The sequence below is a fragment of the Cynoglossus semilaevis genome, chromosome 2, assembly GCF_000523025.1.
Source record: "Cynoglossus semilaevis isolate Cse_v1.0 chromosome 2, Cse_v1.0, whole genome shotgun sequence".
Taxonomy (NCBI): Eukaryota; Metazoa; Chordata; class Actinopteri; order Pleuronectiformes; family Cynoglossidae; genus Cynoglossus; species Cynoglossus semilaevis.
The window spans coordinates 3,695,953-3,720,420 of record NC_024308.1 but is presented as its reverse complement, the minus strand read 5'-3'; the positions used below and the strand labels follow the sequence as shown (position 1 = coordinate 3,720,420).

The 24,468-nt window shown below is 41.5% G+C and overlaps 2 protein-coding genes across 4 annotated transcripts in view; both read right to left on the bottom strand.

Annotated features, from left to right (window-relative positions):
- Positions 1-13,536, bottom strand: part of rubcn (rubicon autophagy regulator) — a 14,224-nt gene extending 688 nt beyond the window's left edge. The window contains exons 1-20 of one of the 2 annotated variants that reach the window (XM_008331434.3): positions 13,251-13,536; positions 11,684-11,837; positions 11,263-11,346; positions 10,300-10,459; positions 10,110-10,216; positions 9,761-9,980; positions 8,887-9,312; positions 8,023-8,118; positions 7,547-7,662; positions 7,253-7,451; positions 7,049-7,156; positions 6,116-6,190; positions 4,844-4,904; positions 4,619-4,751; positions 4,378-4,523; positions 4,198-4,262; positions 3,712-3,950; positions 3,152-3,213; positions 2,899-3,052; positions 2,681-2,774 (exon numbers count right to left, since the gene is read on the bottom strand). In XM_008331434.3, the coding sequence (XP_008329656.1) occupies positions 2,681-2,774; positions 2,899-3,052; positions 3,152-3,213; positions 3,712-3,950; positions 4,198-4,262; positions 4,378-4,523; positions 4,619-4,751; positions 4,844-4,904; positions 6,116-6,190; positions 7,049-7,156; positions 7,253-7,451; positions 7,547-7,662; positions 8,023-8,118; positions 8,887-9,312; positions 9,761-9,980; positions 10,110-10,216; positions 10,300-10,459; positions 11,263-11,346; positions 11,684-11,837; positions 13,251-13,288 (2,737 nt within the window). In that variant the 5' untranslated portion in view covers positions 13,289-13,536. The remainder of the gene's footprint in view (positions 1-2,680; positions 2,775-2,898; positions 3,053-3,151; positions 3,214-3,711; positions 3,951-4,197; positions 4,263-4,377; positions 4,524-4,618; positions 4,752-4,843; positions 4,905-6,115; positions 6,191-7,048; positions 7,157-7,252; positions 7,452-7,546; positions 7,663-8,022; positions 8,119-8,886; positions 9,313-9,760; positions 9,981-10,109; positions 10,217-10,299; positions 10,460-11,262; positions 11,347-11,683; positions 11,838-13,250) is intronic. The other variant, XM_025064319.1, reaches the window with a different exon arrangement.
- Positions 13,537-17,649: 4,113 nt separating this feature from the next.
- The window catches only part of tsc22d2 (TSC22 domain family 2), a 29,580-nt gene continuing 22,761 nt past the window's right edge, over positions 17,650-24,468 (bottom strand). For both annotated transcript variants that reach the window (XM_025064324.1, XM_008331401.3), the window contains 2 exons: positions 20,362-20,413; positions 17,650-20,048 (listed from right to left, as the gene is read on the bottom strand). In XM_025064324.1, the coding sequence (XP_024920092.1) occupies positions 19,746-20,048; positions 20,362-20,413 (355 nt within the window). In that variant the 3' untranslated portion in view covers positions 17,650-19,745. The remainder of the gene's footprint in view (positions 20,049-20,361; positions 20,414-24,468) is intronic.

Below are 24,468 nucleotides of genomic sequence, written 5' to 3'. Positions count from 1 at the left end.
ATGTAGTTTTTATTTCATGTTCTTCACATTCCAAAGGAGTTTTAAAAAGGCCATAAATTACACATTCATTGTGGCACATGAAGGTCACGTTGCACAACATAAAAGTAGACATAAAAAAAAAGTTAAATAATAGTGTTTAAAACATATAAACACGAAGCAGCTTGAGACCAGAGTCACCATCTCTGGACTGATCAGAGTGATAAAAGTACGTGAAATCTACTTCTAACTGAACTGAAACGTGAGACCAAAACTTAGCGACGTGTAAACCTTCAAGACACAAACGCCGTGATGACATTTAAAACAAAATAAATCCTCATCATCAGTAAAAGGCCCTAGGTTCAAAAAGCTGCCAGAGATTAAAACACGAAGCAGTGCTGACACACACACCAACACACACCTCAAGACCCTGAGCTGAAGGAAGTCCAGAACCAAAGAAACGATAAACCTGTTCCCTTCACCGTCTTCTAACCAACACCGGAAAAACAACAACAGCAACAACAAAACAGGACGACGACGACACGGGCGCAGGTAGACTGCCATGAATGCAAGCGGCAAAGACACACGAGATGTGTGACAGAAAGAAAAGGTGAAGTGAAGTAAAATAGGGAGTGAGAAACAGAACATTTAATCTGAGGATTAGAAACAGGTCTGATAAACCAGGCGTGGTGTTTTGCCTCCTGATGAGTCTGGATAAAAGCTGTAGGAGTTTGACACCAACGCCAGGAGCAAAACACTGAAACCACTGTGTGTGAGATACTGTACATGTTAAGGCAATATTACAGTAGATTAATATATAAAAATATAATATATACTTATCTTTTCTGATTTACTCTATGAACACACTCAAATGTGGTAATATGTGCATACTTTATATCATCCATGTCTTGTCTAGAAATCAGAAAGGAGACTTGGAGCAGCGGTGACCCAGCTGTACCACAGGTCAACAAGCTGGGCTGCACCCCAGAGATTAAAGGCGTCTCTCACAGGTCCACATGCAGAGACAACCAAACATTCACACTCACTATGAACAGCCACCCACACAGAGGCAAATGGATCATGCAAACTCCACACAAAAAGACCAGACCAGTAGTAGAGTATATGTCGGGAATGGAACTGGTGACCTTCTTGCTGTAAGGCAAAAGCACTAACCCGCTTTCCCACCACACGGGCCCTGCTTCTCACATGATTTTCCTTTGAGAGATTATCAACTTGAATGGATTCCCACATTTTGAAACCATGGGGAAATGACATCATTAAATAAATAAAATGGACAAAATGTAAATATGAAACAAAAAAAACAAAAGAAAAATGTAATTCAAAGCTGTTTTAAAAACAGCCGGCTTCAAAAATGTACATCTTTGTATCTAGCAGAGCAGAAACAAGAGCAGGTGACCTAATGTGCGCGTCAATAAACGTCTGTAAACCTGAACTAAATGATTTTCCATGAACGTGTTGAAAGTACTGATGCGACCAAAGAAACTCTACGATCCTGCAGCCGTTGGTCAGGATTTGAACATTTGCCTCGCTACTCTCTGGATATCGTGTCTCACTCTCTTGACACCCTGACCTCTTTCCTCTCCTCTCCCTCAGAGCCATCATCTGAATCACTCCCCTCTCCGCCCTCCGAGTTCTCCGTTGATCCTTCTCTCGTTTTCCTGCCTCGACTTTTTCTCACGGCTTTGCGAGTTTTACGACCTCTCCAGTTTGTCCTGGTGACGAAGGCCGACGCCTCATGGACGCCGCGCTCCACAGTTCCATCTCTGTTTCCCTCAGTCTTATCTCCCCCCTCGTCCCCCCCTTTTAGTTTCCCCCTGGAGAAGATGGACGACAGCTGATGGGGTTTCAGCAGTTTGGAAACCGAAAACCCTTCTTTGTCTGTGGCAGATTCAGACTGCTCCGCCTCAGCTGCCTCAGATCCGCCTTCACTTTGATTCTCGTCACCCTCTTCCGTCTCCTCCGCCTTCTCAGTTTCTGACTGCTGCTCCGGTGTTGTTTTTTCAGCCTCTTCTACTTTCACTTCAGTTTTCTCTTCCCACTTAACCACATTTTTCAAGAAGTTCTTGGGTCGGCTCAACAAACCTAAAACCTTTTTCTGTTCCCTCGTGTTCTTCTGTCCCACTTCATCCAGAGCCTCCAAACTGCTTCCTGTTTCACTGTCGCTGCTCCTGTCTCCCATCAACATGCTCACTTTCAGTCTCTCTAGCTGCAGAACCCTGAGCAGGTTGACACTTTCTCTCCTTGCATTACTTCCTCTCCTCACACTGGGCTTACCTGTCGCTCTACCATTTTTATTCACTCTCTCATTTTCCTTTCCCTCCTCTCCTCCCTCCTGCTCTGACTCCATCTCTCCTGACACCTCCTGCTCCTCTTCATTATCTTTACCTCTGGAGAAAACTTTGACGAGTTCAACAGACGGGAAAGTCGGAAATATTCCTACTCCTTCCTTCTTCTCCTCTCCCGTTTCCTTTGACTGCTGTTCTCTGCCTATCTCACCTTCATACGGCGGTACATCTAAATCCTCCTCCCCTCCCTCCCCCCCCCTCTCTCCTGTCTTCAGAGAGGGCTTTTGCCAACCTACGAGGGTTGGAGATCTTCCCCTCTTTCCAGGTCAGTGGAATGAACGGTCGAGTGGAGGGGGCTTTCAGGTTGTGCAGACCTGACCCCAGCGGAGAGGGCTCACCTTCACAGCGCTGGCACTTGTTCAGCTGGAAGGGGAAGATGATGTCTTTGTCGTTGTTGCAGAACTCGCACACGAAACCCTTCGCCTGGCACAGCTGGGGAGGGACATGATTCAAGAAAATGTTAAAAGAACACATTAGAGTGGGAAGGTGTGACAGGACAGAGTGTTCACATTAGTCTGAAATTCACTGAGATATAACTGATGGATGTTCATCTTACCACGCAGGTGTCCACGTGAATAGAGCCCTGTTTTAACAGGTCTCTCATCCGGGGAGCCAGCTCATTGTTACGGACAGCTGTGAGGTCGTTTAGGGAGAAAAGGTGCAAATCCTCAGTCAGGTGACCTGGTAGAGTATCAAACTGGTCCAGAACCCTGAGGAACACACACACACACACACACATATTATGTGACTTGAAACATGACGTACAAACCTGAAACAAAATAATATAAATTTAAAAACAAAAGTCTTACTCTTTAGCTAAACGACAGGTCTTGAAAAGATTCTTCATGTGAAACAGTTTCACCCTCAAAACCTGGAACAAACAAATGTTGCAGGTAAAGAGATTTAAGGCTAGAGAACAAACAACAGGGAGAACAGGACGAGTGGCGGACGTTTGAACTTCAGTTAACAACATAATTGCTGTGCAGGTGATGACTATTCAGGGCTGCTGCCAGATGACTGAGGTGAACAAGGATCAGGTTTCTCTCTCGCACAGTGAAAACAAACTGCTTCAACCCATGATTAAAACTGTTCTCTGTGAATACATGAATTTGTGATTAAGGTTTTTCCACATATTTCAGCCTTAAATACAAATTAAAATTTACAATTACTAACTTGAAGTGGTCCATGGGTTAAGAGTTTGAGAACCCTGGTCTAGAAGTTTTTGCTGATGTCTGTCTAACATAAACTTCGAAGTAATCACCCCTCGTAATCAACTTGGTCTTAAGTGGTGTCATTAAAAACAGTGCAGAGAAAGGTTGACGCCGTGTATCTGTCCAGTATTTTCTCCTTGTTGTGTCTGTGTTCTCACCCGCACGGCCTCCAGAGATTTGACCTTCTTGTAGAGGCCGCTGTTGATGTCGTTGGGATTGAACAGCGGGTCTCCAGCAATCTTGCTCAGCAGATCGCGGGCAAAGTTGCTGACATAGTATTTGCTGAAGTCCCACTTCCTCAGCACGCGACCGGGAACCACCGCCTGCGCGTTTTCATGGCAGCACTGGCAGAAGTACCGGCCGAGGTACTCGCAGTAGCGGAGGCGCTTTATGTAGTCTGAGGTGGAAAGATGGAAGAGAGACACGGTCAGGGTCGAGCTGAGGAACAAGAACTTTTGGCAGAGAACAAATATTTTCCAAGGAGTTTGTTCTTCTCTAACCCACTGCTTCCTATTTTTTTAGCACGTCTGTCTTCATTGTTGTTTGAATGAAAACAAATCTACATTCAAACAATTTTTTAACTTTTCTGAACCAAAAAGTCCATTTAAATTTAAAAGATGGTGTCGTTATGACTCTGGTCATACCAGGGTCAATGCGGGTGCCACAGCCAGCACAGCGGTAGTTCTGTTTGGCCACAACAGGTTTCCTCCTGGCAAAAAAAGAACACTTTTATTTTAGACCATGATATGATCTCCGATATGATATTTTGAGTCAGATTGCAAATTATCAGTATAATATAATAGTATAATCAGATGTGAACTGACTTTGGAGCAGGGTGAATGTTGAAGATGATCTGCGGTCGCGGAGGCGCCCACTCCAGGTTTCCTCGAACCCGAATCCTTAACTTGTAGATGTCTGCGTGTTCACCGTCATCCGGTGATATTGGCAGAGAGTCAGGGATGGGCAGCAGCTTTAATAATGACAAAAAAAAAAGAAGTGTGAGTTCACAAATCGGTGTGACGTCTGCTAAGAATGTGACGTTATGAAGGAGACGTTCTGCTCTACCTTCTGAGGAGCGTCTTGTTCTGGAACCAGCCAGTCCAGCTCCGAGGCAGCAGGAAGCTGCATGCTATCAAACTGCCGCAGCAAACCCATGGCTACTGACTCAGCAGAGTTGGACTGAAGGAAGGATGGAGAGCTGCCGGCGAGAGGAAGGATGAATAATTTGTACATCTTGCTGACGATGTTTGTCATTATTTGTAGCCGACCGACTGACTCTGTGTCACTTACATGGACTCTGAGCTGAGGAGGGACCGGCCGACTGAACTCGTGCTGCGCTTTATGTCTGCATCTGAGAGAGTAAAAAAAAAAGGCTGTTAATTCTGCAGTTATTTTAATGTCAAGAGGATTAAAAAAAGCAGAAGTTAATTTATAAAAACAAGACTGACTCTAAATATGACCCATTAATTCTGATTAGTTGAAGAATATTTTTTGCTGGAGCCATGAAGGAAAGCCAAGAGTCAGCGATTAGTCAGAGCAGAGAATATGCAGTAGAGGTAAATTTAGCACAGTTTTCCAGCAGCAGAAGCAGAAGAAACAGATTTAAATCTGTGTCATCTAATGATTCTATGGGTGAAAAAAATATAATAAATTTAATTTATATTTCAGGTTTACCTTAATATTGAATCACTGTTAGAATCAGTTTTATAATAATCTGGATTAATAATCTGAAACTCTCTTAAACAGACAGGAGGCTGGAAAGAAGTGATTGAATTTGATAAATATAAATAGAGAAAAGTGAGGTGTAATTACAGCACAGGCTGGGAGAGGGATTTGATTCATTATTACAGCTAAGTATTAATGATCAATAACTGGTTAATTTTTATATAACTTTTTAACAAATTAACAAATAAAATCAAAACAATCTAACAGTCAAAAAAACAGACAATGACGCGACAACAAAGTGACAGCAATCACACCTCACTCTCACTGAAGTCCAATGTTTTTAGAGGAGCTACGGAGGGAAGGAAAGAGGGCGGAGAGAGGGTGGATGGATGAATGCTGTTGTTATTGGCATCACGTGTACGTTTCTCACTACACTTAATTTTTTCAGAATGTAGAAGCTGACTGAACTCCAGCACCGCCCTGAACCCTGGATGAGCAGGATGACAAGCACCAACAAAACACAAACAGCCAGGAGGAAGCATCTGGCTCGAGACCAAACTGAAAACTTTCCCACCACACCGTGATAGAGAATAAAAAAACAAACAAACACCACTGAGGAACTTCAGTTGTGAGGGCTTGAATTATAATTCCAGATCATAAAGCTACTGATAAGTAGCAAAACATCGCAGTTAGCGTCTGTTTGGGTTAATCTGTTTATACTTTATATGAACCTTAAAACGAGGAAGAACATTTTTTATAAAGTGGCAACATAACAACATAACATGACACCCAAGGAGGAAATAAAAAAGCAAATATTTTCAGTTTGGCGACGAGCCGTCTGCTTCGTGCCAGTTGTCATTTCATCTGTGGAGCCTCGCCCACTCGTCCTGCAGGTACCTGAGAAGAGTGAGGCGAGTGACAGGGAGAGGCCGTTCTGAGACACCGCCAGCAGCGACTGACCCTCACAGCCATCTGAGAAACAGAAACTAACACTCAGCACAACCATGGGCACAGACACAGACGTATGAACGCTCCATGATGGGAGTCCACACACTGTGTTACTGCAGTAAATACATGACACATCGCACTCAGACAAACACTCAGTAGTGTTACAGTACTGGGAAGATATTTGACACGGGAACACAACAAAAACACACAATCATGCACAGAGAGGGAAAACAACTAATTAACATCCGTTTTACTTAATTAAAAAGAATCACATCTCATTTGCGTTATTACTGTTTGTTAGTCTGCTTTGGTTAATGTTAATCACAAATCAACTGACATTAAAATCCCCAACCGCTGCCGGTAAAGATTCATAATTTACAGCCGTAGAGAAAGTGATTTTTACTTATCATATGGAGAAAGAAGTGTTGACAAATGTATTAATTAATTTTGTGCCAATGGAAAATTCAACAATTGAATTATCACAGTATTTTTTGCATCTTATAAGAGTTGTGGTTTTAAATGGTATTTCATTTCAACTTGTTATTATAATCTAATTCACAAATAAAAAGGATGAATAAAAAACAGGTTTTGATTTAACTGAGAACTTTGCAGTGTTTTCAGGTTCAGGGTCAAATGTCATGGTGAGGATTGTGATGATGGAACATGAACTCCTTCACACAGAATCCCCCATGATCATCTGTATATAAATATACATATATCTATATATATAGACATATATATATATATAAAACAGCCCTGCAGGTTTGTGACTTTGCGACCGATCTCTTCAGTCTCATTAACTCATTAAATCTGTGTGAGGATTTTTGTTTTACTTCTGTCTTTAGTTTTCCCCCGGCTCCATCCTTCTTTCTCCCGCTCTACCTTTTAGTTCACACTCCTCCACCTCCTCCGCTGAGCCAGAGTCAGACAGGCCCTGATAGGAGTCCTGAGAGCTCCTCCTGGAGCCCCCGCTGTCGGTGGAGTGAAACACTGCAGGAGAGAGGAGAGGAAGAAAAATAACAGTAAAAAAAAAAGTACAAATAAATTATTTACAAATGTTTAAAATGGCACTAATCAGTGACTCACGGTGGTGAGAGCTGGTGGACGGCGGCAGCCGGCTTCTGCGGATCTGCTGACGACGCAGACGGATCTTTTGCTTGAGCTGCTGGATCTCTGAGTCACTGTCTCCCTCCTCCTCACCCTCTTCCTCCTGACACCGTAGGTTGTACTTCATCAGTTCGATGGCTGCAATGAGGGACTCGGAAATACTAAAATGAGCGTTCTCCTGCAGAGCAAACCGCAAAGTAAATAAATAAAGAAATGAGTCACAGTGAAGCTAAACCAGTTTTGATTCATATTCATACAGTGGTCATGTCAAACCTTTTCCAGGTCAGCGCAGCTGCCAAAGTCCTGCTCCGACAAGTAGCTGATGAGGCTCTGACCCTCTGACGGCTTCCTGAACAACCCGTCTGACACACGGCTGCACTGAGATCCATCTGAAACACAAAAGACAAACAAGACTTTCAAGTTTGATTCACTGGCAGGATTTTTTTTTTTTTTTTTTTTGCTGACAAGAAAAATACTGAAAAGGTGGATCTTTAACTAAGGTACGGAGCAATAATCTACAAAAAACACAATCAATTAACAAGTACTAGACTTAGAACTTGTGTTCTTGGTCCACCTTTGACCTCAGGTCTAACACTAACTAAATGACAACTCTTTTCAAACACACATTTTCCTTCTATATTTCCTTCCCTACTCAAATCTGTGGTGTACTTTCTTTCGAGCTCCAATGACAACTTCAACTTTTTGAATTTAATTCCAGTTGTTATTGAAACTGTAGCTGAAGAACTCACAGGACTCCATGTACAGTGAGCTGGGAGAACTGGAGTCATTGCACTGATTGGAGAAGGGACTGTAGTCCTTCACGCAGCCGTTGTCTCCCGACGTCTCTACAACACAAACACAGACAGTGTTAACACGCGTCTCTGTGCAGTTGTTCACTTCAGTGACAGTGACTCACTGCTGTAACTGTGTGACCTGATGACAAACACATGTAGAGATGGAAGTTCTTCATGCATCAAGTCTGAAGTAAAAAAAACTGCATCCTGTATATGAATTAAATATATCAGATGCATATATTTTTATAACTTTGAAATACAATGACTACATGAGTACTAGTAGCAACATACTTCATACTCATGAAACATGACAAAATGATTGAATCAACAGAAATAAATGAAACCGTCATCAGGAGAAGTCTCGTTTTGGTCAAATCGCAATCAGGACATTTAGAAAAATGGTGGAGTGAAAATGGAAAAGGGGGTGGAGCTTATCACCATGCAGGTATGAATTAAATGGGGAGGGGGGGTTCAGGGGAGTTGAGTGATGGAGTACAGTTAAACTGCACCGCCAACCTGCTACTGGGTCTTCTATTATTATGGTGATTTTTCGGTGGCCCACTCCTTAGCACGGAGAGTGTAGAAGAAAAACAGAGCAGAGAGAGAGAGAGAGAACGGTTATCTTAAGATTGTAGAAGAGGAAACGGAGAGCAGAGAGAGGAGTGTTCATGTCAGACAGCTGCTGTGTCTGCTGAGTCCTCGTCACAGTTTATAAGGACACAAAATACAAACGTAGTTAAAAAAAATCATACATTTGACTGTTGGTTTATCCAGACACAGAGCAAGTGCTGTTTTATTTTTTTTGTTTTAAACACTCACCATTTCTGATCTTCTGATTGACTCCTGTGTCAGAAAACGAGCGAGTGTGTCCTCGGGCACGAGCCGCCGGTCCCCTCTGGACCTCCGAAAAAGACGAGCGTCGGGGAACGGCGCTCATCAGGCTCTGGAGTTTTTGATTATTGGAATGGTTTGGTGTCTCCCCTCGCTCGCTGCTGTTGGCGGAGCTTTGGGAGTCCTGACGGGCGCGCTGGCCCAGGTTACCGATGGCCAGGTATTCCGGACCATCGTCGTAGTCCCCGTCACAAGACTCTCCTGTTTCAGGCTGCGGGGAGGAGGGCGAGGCGGACTCAGTTAAGGTTATAGAGGGGACAGGGAGGCCCTCGGGAAGGGGAGCCACAACGTGCTCCACCGGTTTGGACACATGCAACCATGGAGCTCCCAGGCTGCCAGTGGGAGACGAAGGGTCTGCAGAACAACAGGGGGATGAAGGCAGATAAAAAGGCAGATAACGATCAGTTTTAAACAACAAGTAAAAGACTGTTGTTCAGTAATTAGATGTCAACAGAGCGTCTTCAGTCACTTTGAGCAGCCTTTTGTTTTACAGTCCAATACCGTTTTAACTAATTTAGTGACCGTGTCCAGAACATCATATTTAATGGTGCTTTTTATGTAAAACATTCTTCTTTAAATGACTGGACACAAACACAATCAGGCCTCTGTGTGTCTGAGTCACTCACTCTATTCACACACAAACTGTAGTGCATTCAGAGAACCATCTGACTGTGTGACCTCCATCATCCCCCACATTCACCAATTACAGAAATGCCATCACACAGTGACCGTTCTCTTGTGACTTGTTCAACTCAATGCATGAATGTTTTGTTTTTTTTACAAATTCATTCTTCATCGTCACCTTTCAGCCTGTCCTCGCTGGTAATGCTGCCGTTCTGGGACTGGACTCCAGAGGCGTTTCCCAAAGACGTGTTGCTGGATGAAACTGACTCCAGCAAAGAACAGTTGGATGTTGTGAGTCTGCGCTTAAGAGTTGAGTCACTGTGCCCACAACTTGGTAACACACACAGGCTCTGACTCTTCAGTAGACCCAGGTTCAGTGGACTCTTCAATGGAGACAGCTGGAAGGTGTGACAAAGAAAAAGTAATCATTAATGATCATAACCTGAGCCTCTCTCATCATGTTAACATGTTTTATATCAGCACTTTTTGGCATAGATTGAGATGAGAACGCCCGTCTCCAGACCTACCCCGACAGTGTCCACCTGGGCCAGCAATTTGGGGTTGTTCTGCTCCACGGCTTCCAGACACTGAAACATGGCGGTGACATGAGGCTCACGCAGCAGGAAAGCATCATCTGGGGAAAAAAAACAAAAACAAAACTGAATTAAAAATGGTTTTATTATAGATTCATTTGAATGAAAATGAGCAGAAACTCACCATTATAGTATTTTTGTGTGTGTGACAGATGCCTGAGCAGAGGTCGGAGTTGAGCCGACAGTATGTGATCCTGTAAACTGTGGAGGAGCCAGCGCTCGGCCTTGAAGCTTTCACCTGCGCTCTGCATCCCACTGCTCAGTACGGGCTCCAAATGACTGAACTGAAGTAAAAAAAAGAGATCGACAGATAGGATGAATTATTTTTAGGACATTTAGGACAACAAACCAGATCTTAATCTCTTAACCAAGGTGATTTTAAAATGTTTTTTCACTCATTGACAAATATCAATAACACAGGGACTATAGGTAAATGTAAAAGAAAAGGTGTATTAGTGGCATGATTGTGTCACATGTCAATGAGATGTAGAGGTTCTGTTGGACAAAGAAAAGACAACACCATGGGGTAATTAGAGTTGTACTACGACATAAAACAGTGTAGACAAACAGAGGACATAAAAGCGGGGGTAATGATCACTTCCTGTAGGTGGGTTGACGTTATTTCGGGTAATGATCACTTTAGGTGGGTTGACGTTATTTCGGGTAACGATCACTTCCTGTAGGTGGGTTGTTGTTACTTCTGCTTTGGTGGTGTGGTTGTCTAACTCGATGAAGATGTGAAACGGTCCGATGTCGGTAAGTGCTGATGAAAATACTTTTTGTTTTGTAAACAACGCCTAATCCTGCACATCCATGTGTCTGTAATAAAACTGTAGTCAAACTGGGACAACTTTCATGTTTCTATTTATTTTTCCTGTTTTTGACCAAACCCCGGAGCTCGCCCTGATTTCTACAGTGGACGTTAAGAGTCGTCCTCAGTCCTCAAAAAGACAAAACAAAACCATTCCAGCCACAAGAGAAATAAACATAACACAACAGACACAACAATCCTTTATGTTGTTCCACATTAATGTGATCTCAGTGTATTTATAGAGTCCACTCTGCCTGTGGCTGACAATATTCTTACCTGTTCTACATGCGAGGCGAGCTGAGGGCTGATGTAGCGGACGCACCACACGAACGGCCAGTAGTCTCTCTGCTTGTAGTACACCTGGTAACACAAAACCAGGTGTTCACACGAGCCACATGAAGAGAAAAGCAGCTGCCACGCAAATACAACACGGTGTATACAGTGATATCCCCGGTATTATAATATCAGTAGTGTACCGAGAGACAACCGAAAAAAAACAAAATTGTTAACAAAAAGTTCAGTCCCAAAACATTGTTTCTGTGGGCAGCTGCCCACAAAGTCTATCTTTGACCTCTGAGTCACATCAAAGCTAACCAGAGACGTCAGTGTCGGTGGCGTGTAATCTCTCCTTTATTTACATTGTCAATAAACAATCATTAGAAAAAGGGAGAGTGTTGCAGGCCGCCCCCCTCCTGACCTGCTCGTTCTTCAGCCCGTGGCTGAGAATGTTGTTCATGTCCTTGTGGAGACGCTGCAGACCGCCGTAGCGTGACCACACATTAGGGTTGTTGGTGGACACGAGACCCTCAACAGTGGTCTTCAGACTGGACAGCAGCTTCCAGTGCTCCTTCCTGCAACAGGGAGGATTTCGCAAGGTTAGGAATGAGGAAGGAGGTGGAAAAAAGTGCTGCTGTCGGCAGTAAAGTGGAATGAATCATTACTGACGCTTCAAAATGGGAAAAAATTCATTTCACTCTGAATGCATCTTCAACTACATTGTTGTCAAACTGAGAGCTGCCCTGATTAAAAACAAGTAGTGTAACTATAGCAACAGCAACTTAAAAAGTGTGAGTAAAAGTTATATAAGCCTGTAGGGCACATGACTTTAGGAGAGTAATGAAACACAGTGAGCAGCTCCATGAGTGTAAGCAGCAGAATTATAAACACCGTGGGCCTTTTCTGAGGCGGCAGCATCACGGGTTCAGCTGCCAGCTGAGCACAATCATGTAGCATAGCAAAGTGATGGAGGCTAAGAACATTCTCATCCACATATTTGAGCATGATATATTTAGACAGAAATTGTCTGTGCTTGTGTGTGTGTGTGCGATGAACACCGAGGAGATAAATTCCACACGGTTCTCAGAGGTTGTTGAGGTTAAAGATTAAATGTTAAGCCCGTTAAAAACACAAAGTTTTAAGACCAAAACCTGATCCTTGACAGGAAAAAACGTTATTTCTAAGGATAAGGTTAGAAGTTGAGATAAGGGTGGAGTTAAGTTAACACTTGGAAAATCTACATGCAAAGCACTAGTTTATCGGGTTAGCACAACAAGGTACAAGATAGGATTAATAACTTGTTTCTCGTGTTAGCGCCTTATATGGAGAGCTTAAAAAACTATTGCTGAACCAAATTTTGACTTTTCTGGAAATTAGGTTTGTAAGTAAAACGACGGTTTCTGGTAGAGAATATCTATGTTGAATAACATGTAAAGCTACTTTTCAACTTGTATTCAATCCGAAAAATGTTCTTTGTTTCACGTCACATAAACCCAGACAGCATTTAGCACAAAGGTGTCATTATGTGAACTTGAGAATAGTTTCCGATTATATGTCATAAAGGTGAAGTCTTTTGCTCTACACACCCAGGCTCACTTTGTCAGTTTGACAGTTAGCTGTTAGCATAGCCTAGAGGGAACTCAACTGTTAACATAACTTTTACTAGGAGCACAGTAAAACATTGCTTATTCAAACAACTAGTTCGTGTAACACGACACGCTGGAGCCGCTGATGTCACTTTAATACTGCAAAATCTGAAATGTAGAGTTAGCTTAGCATTGTGGCTACAGTGTAGCTAGTGTTGGCACTAATCCGACTTTTTACACAAGCTTTTTTAGAGGAAGCTGCTATTATTTATGCCAATTTACTCTTTTTTATTAACCGTGTTATCACATCTCCGTGTAACGCCGATCGTTGCTTCTGTGTGACTATTCAAGTTCACTGCGACTATTAGCACGGCTACACCGGGCGAGGCGGCTGTCACTTACCGGCGCTCCTCCGCTTCTCCCTCCGCCGACACCTCCATGTCCTCCTGGAGGAACGAGGCTCTACGCACCTTTGCCAGTTTTAATAAAGCTCGACTTAAAGCGATGAGATCTCACTGCCGTAGCAGGGCTGCTGTGACAGGAGTCACACAGACCTCCGCCATGTTTGCCCTGCCTATTGAAACTGTTGTGTGAATCAAAACAGTGGAGGCCGCATGACTAGCGCTCATCATCGGCTTGTGGGCGGGGAGGACATGACACACCCCTGGTTGCTCTTAATCCACAAATACGGTGTTTTTGTTTTTTGTTTTTTTTTTTGGAATTCAATAACTTCAGTAAATAAACTAATAAACATTAAACATACTTTAATAATTTAGGCCATGAGTTTGATGGTAAGAAAGCGGTTTAGGAACGTAGAAACGTGACAACACTGCAACCATTGAGCAATGCTGCCCTCTACTGTTGAATAACAAAAAACTTTTGTTTGTACGTGTACAATTTGGAAGTTGCTAAATCTCCCGCTAAATATTTTAGAACATTTAATTAATTTCCTCATGGAAAACGTTCAGTGGTCCAGTATTTAATCACAAGTCATTTTAAAACACCCCTTCATTTCTTTATAAAATTTTGAATGTCATTAAAACGAATTTTGTACACAATGGTACAATGTAAAAACAACTCAAGTTTTCCGTTTACCTTTTGTAAGTACTTGAGTATTTTATTGTTTTTTAAGTAAAGAAAAAACTAACTAATGTAAATATTGTGCTAATCTCGCTGGAACTTCACTTCTGACTCTTAAAGTCACAGAAGGGTCCATTACATGACCACATGAGGGCGCCAGAGCCTTAATGTGTGTCTTTATCTATGCTCTATGTTCTTTGACCATTTCTTAGTGTCAGGGAGGTTGACTAACAGAATGATGCTCTGTAATGGTTGGGGCTGTTGGTCGATGACTAGATTTTCTTTCATAATAGACACAAATGCATTTACACTTAGTCTGGACTGTTACTGTCGAACATCAACACCGCTCTTACATAAGACTTCCTTCCCGCGTGTGTGTGTGCTGGCATTACATGACACTGGAGATTCGTTTAAACTGTGTAACTTATGAGTCCAGTTTGCACAACTCTGACAAGCTGGCATTTCACAGAGGAAATATGACCCTGTTCCTGAGACATGCAGAAATATGCACACATTCTTTTTTTAACAATGAAATCAATGCACAGAGCTGAACTTTTTATTTCTTTTTATTATTATTATTAAATGTATTATTCCTGTCCATGCTTAAAAGACACTGTGTACTCTTCAGAGACCATTAACACAGCAAACATGTTTAGTTTATCTACAGAGGACTAATGTAAAACATTGTCTTCTAAATTACCAGCCTGCATTGAAAAACCTACCCCTATGGATATGTTCTGGGGCAATAAAAAAAACAATAATTTTCTTCGTCCACAGGATTAAACCCTTGAAAGGAGCAGCAAATGTATTTTAATTACATCTGTTGCAATTAAAATTTGATTTAAAAACGTTTTATCCCAAATTCTGTGGAGTCTGGATTCGCTCAACTCATGCCTCTGGTCAGAACACGGCTGCTTAATCGGCTGATTCACTGCCCACTCGAAGTAAAAGGGGTTGGGGAGGGCAATAAAACAAGATCAGACTAGGATAGAGGAGGGGGTTTCTGTCAGTGTACATATTCTGTACAGGGAATTTGAATCTGCCATTCTGGGGGATCTGGAAAAGTGGCTGGACACTGCCACCAGACTGATCTAGGTTCAGTACCTGGAGTAGTTTGGTATATTTAGGTCCTAACAACCACAGTGTGTTTAAAAAAGATAAATAAACAAGTACAAACACAGCCCTTGAAAATCTTCCCATCGTTTTAATTTCCAATTCCAAGTAAGCACCGTTGCTAACACGTACACAACACACGTAACACATGCTCTGTTTATGTCGTGCAGCCACGGCTTGTCCACACAGGTTGATGATGAACGATAAGGAAGGCAGATGTTGATTTCACGTATTATCTGTCATTCGTTTTTTGTTTTTTTTAAACATGTACCGAACGGTACTGACTCACAGTGACGTGTGATGCACACCTCCTTCTCATAACTCTGTTCTGTTTGGTGAGTCACAGATGTTTCCACCTTTGGCATGAGCACACAACCTGTGAAGTGTGAGGTGATGGCAAAGATCTTCCAAGGAACATATGACATGCAATGAAATGTCCCCGGAAGACTTCGTCTTAGTAAATTTGATTTTGTGAGTCACTGAAGCTCGAAGAAAGTCCTATCTATCTATTCCATCTCCAAAACTGTGGGAGTGAACCCTGTTGAATATTCCAAAGAAAAAAAAGTTGGAATTGTTTTGGAAAAAACAAGTTGATTTAATTCTGGACAAACAGAAAGAAAGTCCGAACCAAATACTCTGAAAGCTGAAAATAGGAGTGGTTATCTAGACATTTCTGTGGAACCAAATGAACCAAATGATGCTCTTCATCCAATTAGGTCTAACTTAGTCAAATTCCATAGAAGAGAAATTGGATCCACATGTAGGGCACCTGCAAACAAGACCACAGCAATCACAGAGAAAGTCTAAATAAGTCTCTGTAACCTAATTTTCCTGTTTTTGACCTTAGGTTACCTGAAACCAAAGGAATATCAACATGTCATGGGGATGGAAACAGGGATGAGTCACTTTAAACTTCACCAGAATCAAACGGACCTTCTCTGAAAACAGGCTGATTTATTCCAATTGGATAAAAACATGGAATGAATGGAGTCTTGTGATATTATTATGTAACAATCATACACTAGGAGCAGTTCATACTGTTATAAATGTGATTTTTTTTTGGTATACTGTTGTGTTTTTACTTCCCTCTCAGAGAAGGTCCCCCGATGTCTGTTTGTTTGTAAAACAAGCAGTGAATTCACAGTTTGATATCAGATGTAAGAATGCAAGTGCGTTCCTCCGGCCGAGCTCAACAGCTGAGTCGGTCGGCACCTGCAAGAAGAGAAGACAAGAAACAGTTTAAAGGAATGATTTGTGGAAGATCATCTGCAGAAATGTTAAATGAATCCCAAAACAAAATGAAACAAAAAAAGCTCTTCAATGGAAGTAATGAACGTCTACTTCATTTAGGTCTCAACACTGCAAATATCAGTGAGTCACTGAAATAGAGTTCCTCTCCAAAGTTCACTCAGATGGATGGAACTAGATCCAAACATGTTCCAGAACTTTTTTTAAGCAGGTTACGTGGTTAAAATTTTTAGTTTATTGTTGGAGAAAATAAAATACTGATATACTTCAAATAATCTTGCTTGCTAACATCGTCAATTCTTTCTTCTCAAGGGTGAGGTTCGATTCCAAGAGGAACCACATGCTTGGCGCTTGCTAGGGGCAGCCTGTTAACAGCATTTGAAATGTTATAGAAAAATATTCGACTTATTAGAGATTGAATGCGATTGTCAACTCATGCTCTTTATGGACGATCACTGATTCATGTGAAAAGTGACAGGTATGAGAGGACGGGTGACACATGACTTCTTCTACAGGTCCCTAAAAAACACTGATGATCGTGTTCTTACATAACAACCACATAATCAGGGCAGACTATGACTAGGGAAATAATTCAGTTCCGACCAGCAGTGTCTGTTAAAGTGGTGAGGAAGTGGATAAATACTCCTCTGTCCAGACGAGCTAACATGTTTCTCGTGTCAACTTTGTTCCCCACAAGAAACTCGTGGCTTCGTTTCCTGTAGGTGTGAAGGAGAGTGTGAACAGTTGGTCACACTTATGTGACCTGGAGGCTTTGCTAACTGGAACAGGAGTGTTACATCACAGCTTGCGGCGGCATATGATCAGGTGGGACACCGGCGTCACTTCTGTTGGTATGTTATGCATCTAAACAAGCTTCCTGCTCAACGAGAGATTTGAAAGGACTCTTGACCTTTTGTCCTCAACTTCTAGAAGTGTTTGTTGAAAATGAGATTTTCTTCTCAGGAGGGAATTCTAAGGGTTTTTCATCATCCTATATCCTGAAGCTGAATAAGAGTTCCATACAAAGCATTTCTGAATAATTAGTTTTATCTAAGAGACTTAAATTACCTTCTCAGTTCTTCTAGCTACCAATAAAACCTTGAGGTCAAAAATAGTAAAGTTCTAATTATTTTTCCATTCCATTATTTTAAACCTGTAGTTTAAAGCTCAGATACGCTGCTATTAAGTAGTTAAGTAAAATTGTGTATTAATCTTTAATATATTTGTGTAAAATGGTGGAAATATAAAATTTTTTTTTGCCCAAAATGTTTTAACAAGTGGATCGTCTGTAATCTGATAAATGTTTTCCATGACGCAGCAAATGAGGAAAAATGAAAGAAAACACACACATGAAGACGGGTTCATAATAAAACAGTAATTTATTTCTGACTGAAAACTAAAATTGTCTGAACAGCACATTACAAGGGCATCATTAAGATATTTTCTCCAAGGCTCAGTGATCACTTTCATACAGTACACTTGGCATGTACACAGCATCTCCTTCAGGACAAAAATGAAAAAAAAAAATATGGAAAGGGGAAAAAAAGCCCATTTTCCAAATAAGGGAGATCTAAAGAGTCCATCGTTTCCAAAGATGTCTGATTGTACACTTCCAAGCATTTTGGTTTGGTTCTAAGCCACAGAGAGAAAAAAAACCGAACCGCCTGACTGCAGCAGGACGGCGGCAGAAGAGGCACAAAGACGTGACGTAGACAGGACATCCCATAATATGCTCATACACAATCAACTGTTTTCCAGCGTTAAGGTGTGAAAATGTTCACTAGTTTCCTTTTTTTGTGTGTTTATTGTCGGCTATTGCAAGCGAGTTGTTGTAGACTGGATAGAAAAAAATCTAAATGCTGCATTTATTCTTTTTAAATACATTTAAATTTGCTATGTAACAAAAACCTTTGTCTGTGCATGTGAAAACAAACTATTATTATTATTTATTATTATTATTATAATAACCCTCAACCACTTTCACTTCCTTCTGTCCCACTGTTCTCTCTCTCTCTCCCTCTCTTACACCAATCCTTTCTCTCAATCATTCACAGACTGACATGACAGAAAATAAAGAGTGCTGGATAAAAACATGAGGTAAGAAAGTGGTCTGATTATAGATCATGCACAACATGCAAAACTGCAAAAAAAGAATGAACAGAAAAAAACAGAGAGAGGGGGTAAGGAAAGGAGAAATAATACAAAATGTGCATTTTAAAATCAACAGAGGGGAAAAGAGAAAAAAAAACATACACAGCTTTGCGTCTTTGGTTTTTTGTTTTTTTTTAAAGTAGATTGGAACAATTTTCACAGCTTTTCATCCCCTCGACCACACCCACAAATTCATTTGTCTTTTTTTTAAACTTTATTTTTACTTTGACAAAGACAGTCTGTAGAAAAGGTAAATTATTCGTTTCTATATCGAAACATCCCATCACAGATTTTTATATCTCAACTGGTGTTCACCTGTACAAATCCCCTGCTCATACTTAATACTTTACACTTTTACAAAATATACATTCAAACTGGATCTCACCTATAATAATGCAAGCTCAGCCGTAGTGTTAGCAACATCTCATGACAAGAAAAAAAAATAAACATTTACATTATTGCCTACTTGTTGAGACCTACTTGTTTGCGAGAGCCAAATATAATACCTGACAGAGTCTAAACTACCAAAATGACCAAAAGGTTTGTTTCTTGTAGGTTGTTTTTTTTTTTGTCTCAATGACATTGTTCATTTACATTATGAAAAAAAAAATAATAGCAGCCCTGAAATAAATAAATGCAGATACTAAAACTGAAACTAACTAAAAAGTTATGATTCATGACAAGTATGGTGGCTCTGAGAAAACAACACAAGCTTTATTATGCTGCAGCATTTTTAACAAGCGGAGGTTCCCGACTTGCTCTGCGTGAGCCGAGGTGCCTCCTGGCGCCCTCCTCGTCCTCCACCTTTTCCTCCTCCTCCTTTTTGTCAACTAAGGGGAGAGCCAGTGTGTTCCCTTGCTGCTCCCTCGCTTCTCTGACCTCCAGCCTCTGAGTGCGGAGAACAGACTGTGGGAGAGCAGCCCAACTGTCTCCTGCACCATAACAGCATGCAGTTTCTTTTTTTGTTTTTTAATGGTATGGACCAACTCCCCTACAACCTTTGATTATTCTGTTTCCAGCTTCCTGGCCACCACACACTGGACCTTTCAACAGGTGGTAACTGCCCTAGAAAGAACCGAGGCCCAGTGATTTCAGTGTGCAAACATTGAAGCGTGGCCCTCGGCGACAACATTGGTTTTGTCCACTTCTGACCTACAATGGAATACGATGACTGTAGAGCCGAGCCGCTTTTTTTTTTTCCTTGAAGCTCACGAGACGGTCAAAGATGTTGTCTTTCTCTGACAGGATTGCTTTACTCCTGTCTGTGGGAGGTGTGTTTTAAAGCGTGTACAGGAGTAAAGTGGGTCACGCCGAGGTGACGTTGGGCTGGTGGGGGACGCTCTGAGCCTCGTCGTGGTGAATTAGGGGGCTGTTGTTGTTGTTGTTGTTTGTAATGTGCTGGTGCTGCTGCTGAAGCGTCGTCAACTGGCTGCCACCCTGACTGAGCTGACCGGAGAGCTGGTTGAGCTGCTCCGAGTTGGCCAGTGACTTCAGGACAGCGTTTTCTCGCTCCAGTACAGAGTTCCTCTCGTACAGCTCTTTAATCTGCTCCTTCAAAACCTCCACCTCCTCACGAACGGCATACATCAGGTGGCTCTTCACCAGGTCCTGAGGGAGGACAGACGTAAAATGAGAAACTAAAATCTGCTAAAAATAAAGCACTTACGCAAATCCCTCCAACAAAAGAAGGAGATAAATGTCATCTTTTTACAACAACGTCAGAAGCAAATCCGGCAGCACAACTGCATTTTACTGACGTGAGCTGTCAGTGTCTCTGGCTGCTCGGGCAGTTAGACAATTGTGTCAGTCAACGCTAGCGTCAGAAGTATTATTGTGCAACAACATGATTTTACAGGCTTGCAGAGAATGTGAGTCAGCTGTAAGAGTTGGTTACAACTTGTTTCATCTGTGGAAAACTCACCATTGCCTGCTCAATCTTGTTATCGATGGCTACAACACTGGCACCGGAAGCACTGTGGAGATAAAAGAAAAAAATGTTAACAAAAGATGGTAATCTCATTTTTCCACATCTTAGTGTAGATAATTATCAGTATTTTCCAGATTCACTGAGAGCCAACTCTACTGCCAAGGAGATTTCTCAACAACTCTTGGATTAAAAAAAAGAAAAAAAAATACAATTGTGATTGATTACATTTTTGGAAACAGGCCCAGAGCTAAACACTGATAGTAGGGCAACACTTTTACACCCACACAAGACTAAAATCAACTTGACAAACACAGTGACTTAATCCTCTAAATCCTCTACAAATATCAGTTCACTGTCATGTGTGTTTTTCCAACAATTACATCATAATGTTTATTAGTGTTGTTCCAATATTTTGAAAGGCAAAATAAAAATCCTTTCATATAATTATATCAACATGGAATTCAATACAACTTTTTTCCACCCTGATAAAAACTACAGTCCTGTTGCGAATGCCACAATTACAATCTGTGTCTTATATAATACTTTCTACTTGGGTTCTATTGTACGGTGAATGATGCAGGTACTGACACAATCACACTGAATGTTCTGATCTCTCAACTTACATAATTAATACAGTGTCATTTGCTTGGCATTTCTTATTGATCAAAATATGTTTTATGTGGCATAGCATCGTTTTTGTTTTAGCTGTGACTAGCTGGGAGAAGAGAATAGAAATCTTCAAATGTACTATTAAATAAACTGCCCTTGTGTGTGGGCTGGTTCTTGTTGGAGGTGCTTCAGTCCAAACAGATAACAGTCAGAAAAAGTTGACTTTCAGACTGAAAAAAACCTCCCTCTAAATGTGGCCCCATGACCCACTTTTGAGTTGAAACATGGAAAATATCCAGATAAATGTATTATTCTGAGCGAACATTAACACGTCATGTCATAACATCACATAACATCAAATAAATGGCAAACTGGAAAAAGGACTACACTTATCCAAAAGAACTGTCCAAGTCACTGTCCGTTGTGTTTGCAACAATTTACGAAAAAGTGTTTTTAAGTTGTGTTTTAAACGGTTTTAAACAAATAAAAAACTACAGCAAATCCTAAAAAAAAAAATCCAATACGAGAAACTATTTTAAAAACTACAGCAAATCCTAAAAAAAATCCAATACGAGAAACTCTTTCCGAACGTTTTCCGATCTCACTACATTGACTGCACTGACCGAGCTGCGCTGCGGGCGCGGTTCGTTTGTTTACGTTAGCAGCTAAAACGTAATCGTCTAGAAAACGTACACAGTCACAGCAACAGTACACAGGCTGCTTAAAAGAAGAAGAAAACCACTTCAGAGCTGCGCAACATTGTTGTTTTGTTCTCCGTCCATTTTTTTCCCTCCACAGAAAGAACGAAAGAGATGGAAAAAAAACATCCCACTTCAAAACACTTACTCCACTCCAGGCTTCGATCCCTTTTATACCAGTGGTTTGCTGTTACTAGATGTTAACACACGACGAAAAAAAACATCAAAATATATTGTTAGTCCGGGAAATACAAGTAATTCTCCGTTAACGCGATCTGGGTACGATCGCCGATCCGCTCGACGTGGACAAGGGAACAAAAAACCCATAAATCACACAGGCGGCACTGCACCGCTAGAAGGAGCCCTGACCAGAGAGAGAGGACATGATGTCCTGCTCATGTGGAGCACTCTTCACAACACTTAAACCAGTGCTGAATTGCATGGACTAAGAGAGTAATAATAGAGTGACTTTAAACAGTCAAAAAAAAACAAAAAACAAAACCAACAAACAAAAACACACTCAGCGTCTTTACCCGCAACGGAGTAAAAAAAAACAACAAATAAATGCAGTCCAAAAATTAGAAACTAATTCAATAACTTGAATTAAATTTTAAATAAATCGTCCTGGACAGTTATTTATACGGTATTGTGGGTCACAGTCATTAGTCACTATCGGATGGTGGACGCCGTCCATCACCACTGCGGACCCATGTGGAGCACGTTAACATACAGCGATCATGCAGGAGCGCACGTATCCTGCAGACCAGCCGCGAGGACTGCCCCAAGGGACACGGACTCTAAGGACAGACCAAATACCTGGAGAGGGGGACACACACTGGCGTGTCTGAACCTGAGGCAGGACAGGAGAGACAGAAGAAAATGTCCTGCAGACCAAAAGGCACCCTGGTCACTGTCTCGGTATCGTCCTGTCTACTACAGTGTATTTACTGTATATAACAAAAAAACATTCAGTGTCCAAACGAATGCATGAGGTATGCCGATAGAGGAGGACAGATCACCGAACTTTTAAGACTTTTAGTTTACTTGTGCATTATAACAGCGGAGAGAAAGAAAAACAAAACCACATGCTACAAAAACTACAGCTACAGGTTGACAGACGCATTTGCGCGCACAGTAATAACAAACAAACCTAAGTAAACAAACGATCGACTCCATGTTTGTCATTTTACCTGGCACATCTGGATCTGTAGGGCATTAACCGTCCCGAGTATGCAGGTGATGTCCCTGGGGAGCAGGGCAGACTGTAGCTCACTCTGCAGCGCATGGTTGAGTTTCTCCAACAAACAAACAAAACTCCAAAACTCTACAAAAAAGTGCTCTTCACCAGGACACTGTGCCCTAGTACACGTTTGTTTTTTGTTTGACAAGAGGTCGTTAGTGAGTCTTGCAACCTCGGTTGGTTACATGGTTATAAACACGAGGAGGGGGCGTGACTAAGGTTTTCACTCTCCTCCCACCGCTGCACTTCATTCACGTATGAACCAGTCAGTTTATGCCAACAACGATAACACAGCTCCTCACAGCTAATTGAAAGAAAGAAGAGAAAAACTCAGTTTATGCCAACAACGATAACACAGTACTTCCTCACAGCTAATTGAAAAAAAGAAGAGAAAAAACACGAGTAAATTAAAAGAGAAGGCATGTCTTAAGTATGTGCTGAATAGAGTAGATGTCCCTGTCCTTTCTTGGGAAGATGTTAATGTCCTTCAGAACATTACGCAAGACATAGACCCTCTAACCACACCCACAGGTGATGCTGGGACATTAACAGCCTGGTGTATGGGTGAAGCTGCTGGTACAACATTGTTGTTTTATATAAATGTTATCCTCTGACTCACTATAACTCCTCAAAAACCAAGGACGTTGCTGTCTAGAGGTTACAAGAACGGTACACAACCTCTGAGTCAACGGTCATTCACCTTCAGACGGTCAATACAGAGCCTACCTCATCTAAGGAGCTGTACACCCCCTTTTTTACTTTAAAATTATGAATGTTTTTTTTTTTTATCACGCCTGCAACGTCAAACTGTGTCATGGAAACGTCCCAGGTGAACTCATGCATTTCCCAAGTAAGTAACCGGATTGGCAATGCTGTTTCCAATATTTCTTCATTCTTAAGCGCCATACAAACTAAACTTGTGGTGGAAAAAAAGAAAAGAAAATTCCCTGCATCATACCAGGTGAGAAAATTCATATTTAAGAGCCATTTAGACATGATGTACAGCATCAACTATGGGGCAAATTAGTTGCATTCCACAATAAGGGTCTTATTATTTACCTTTATTTTAAATTTGTCAAAAGACATGTGTTGAATGCAATTTAAAAAAATCCCAAACCCTTAAACCTATGACAAAAATAGCAGGGTTAGAAAGACCACATACGTCATCACTGCTGCATACACCGTGTATCTTCTACTGCAGGTCAAGAAAATATGACTGCATGCTTTGAGTTTCTCAAAACCCGTCTGTTTGCATAGTGTACTTTTAAAAAACACTAAGTATCTAAGAGGTCTGTTCTAAGGAAATTAGAATTTTTGCTTTAGACAAAGAAAACAGCCCAGACATATTTGTTGCCATTCAGTGTCCAAACAAAACAAAGGAATGTGTACATTTTACTGGAGGACGAGAAGAACATGTGGTGATTTATATAAGGACCTCCACTGAGTTAGCCTTAACTAGGTCCCTTTCAGTAGATTGCAACACACACCCCCCGTCCCTGAGCAGCGTGTAAAAGCAACTCAGAGAACCGTCCTACTACGGACACAACACACTCA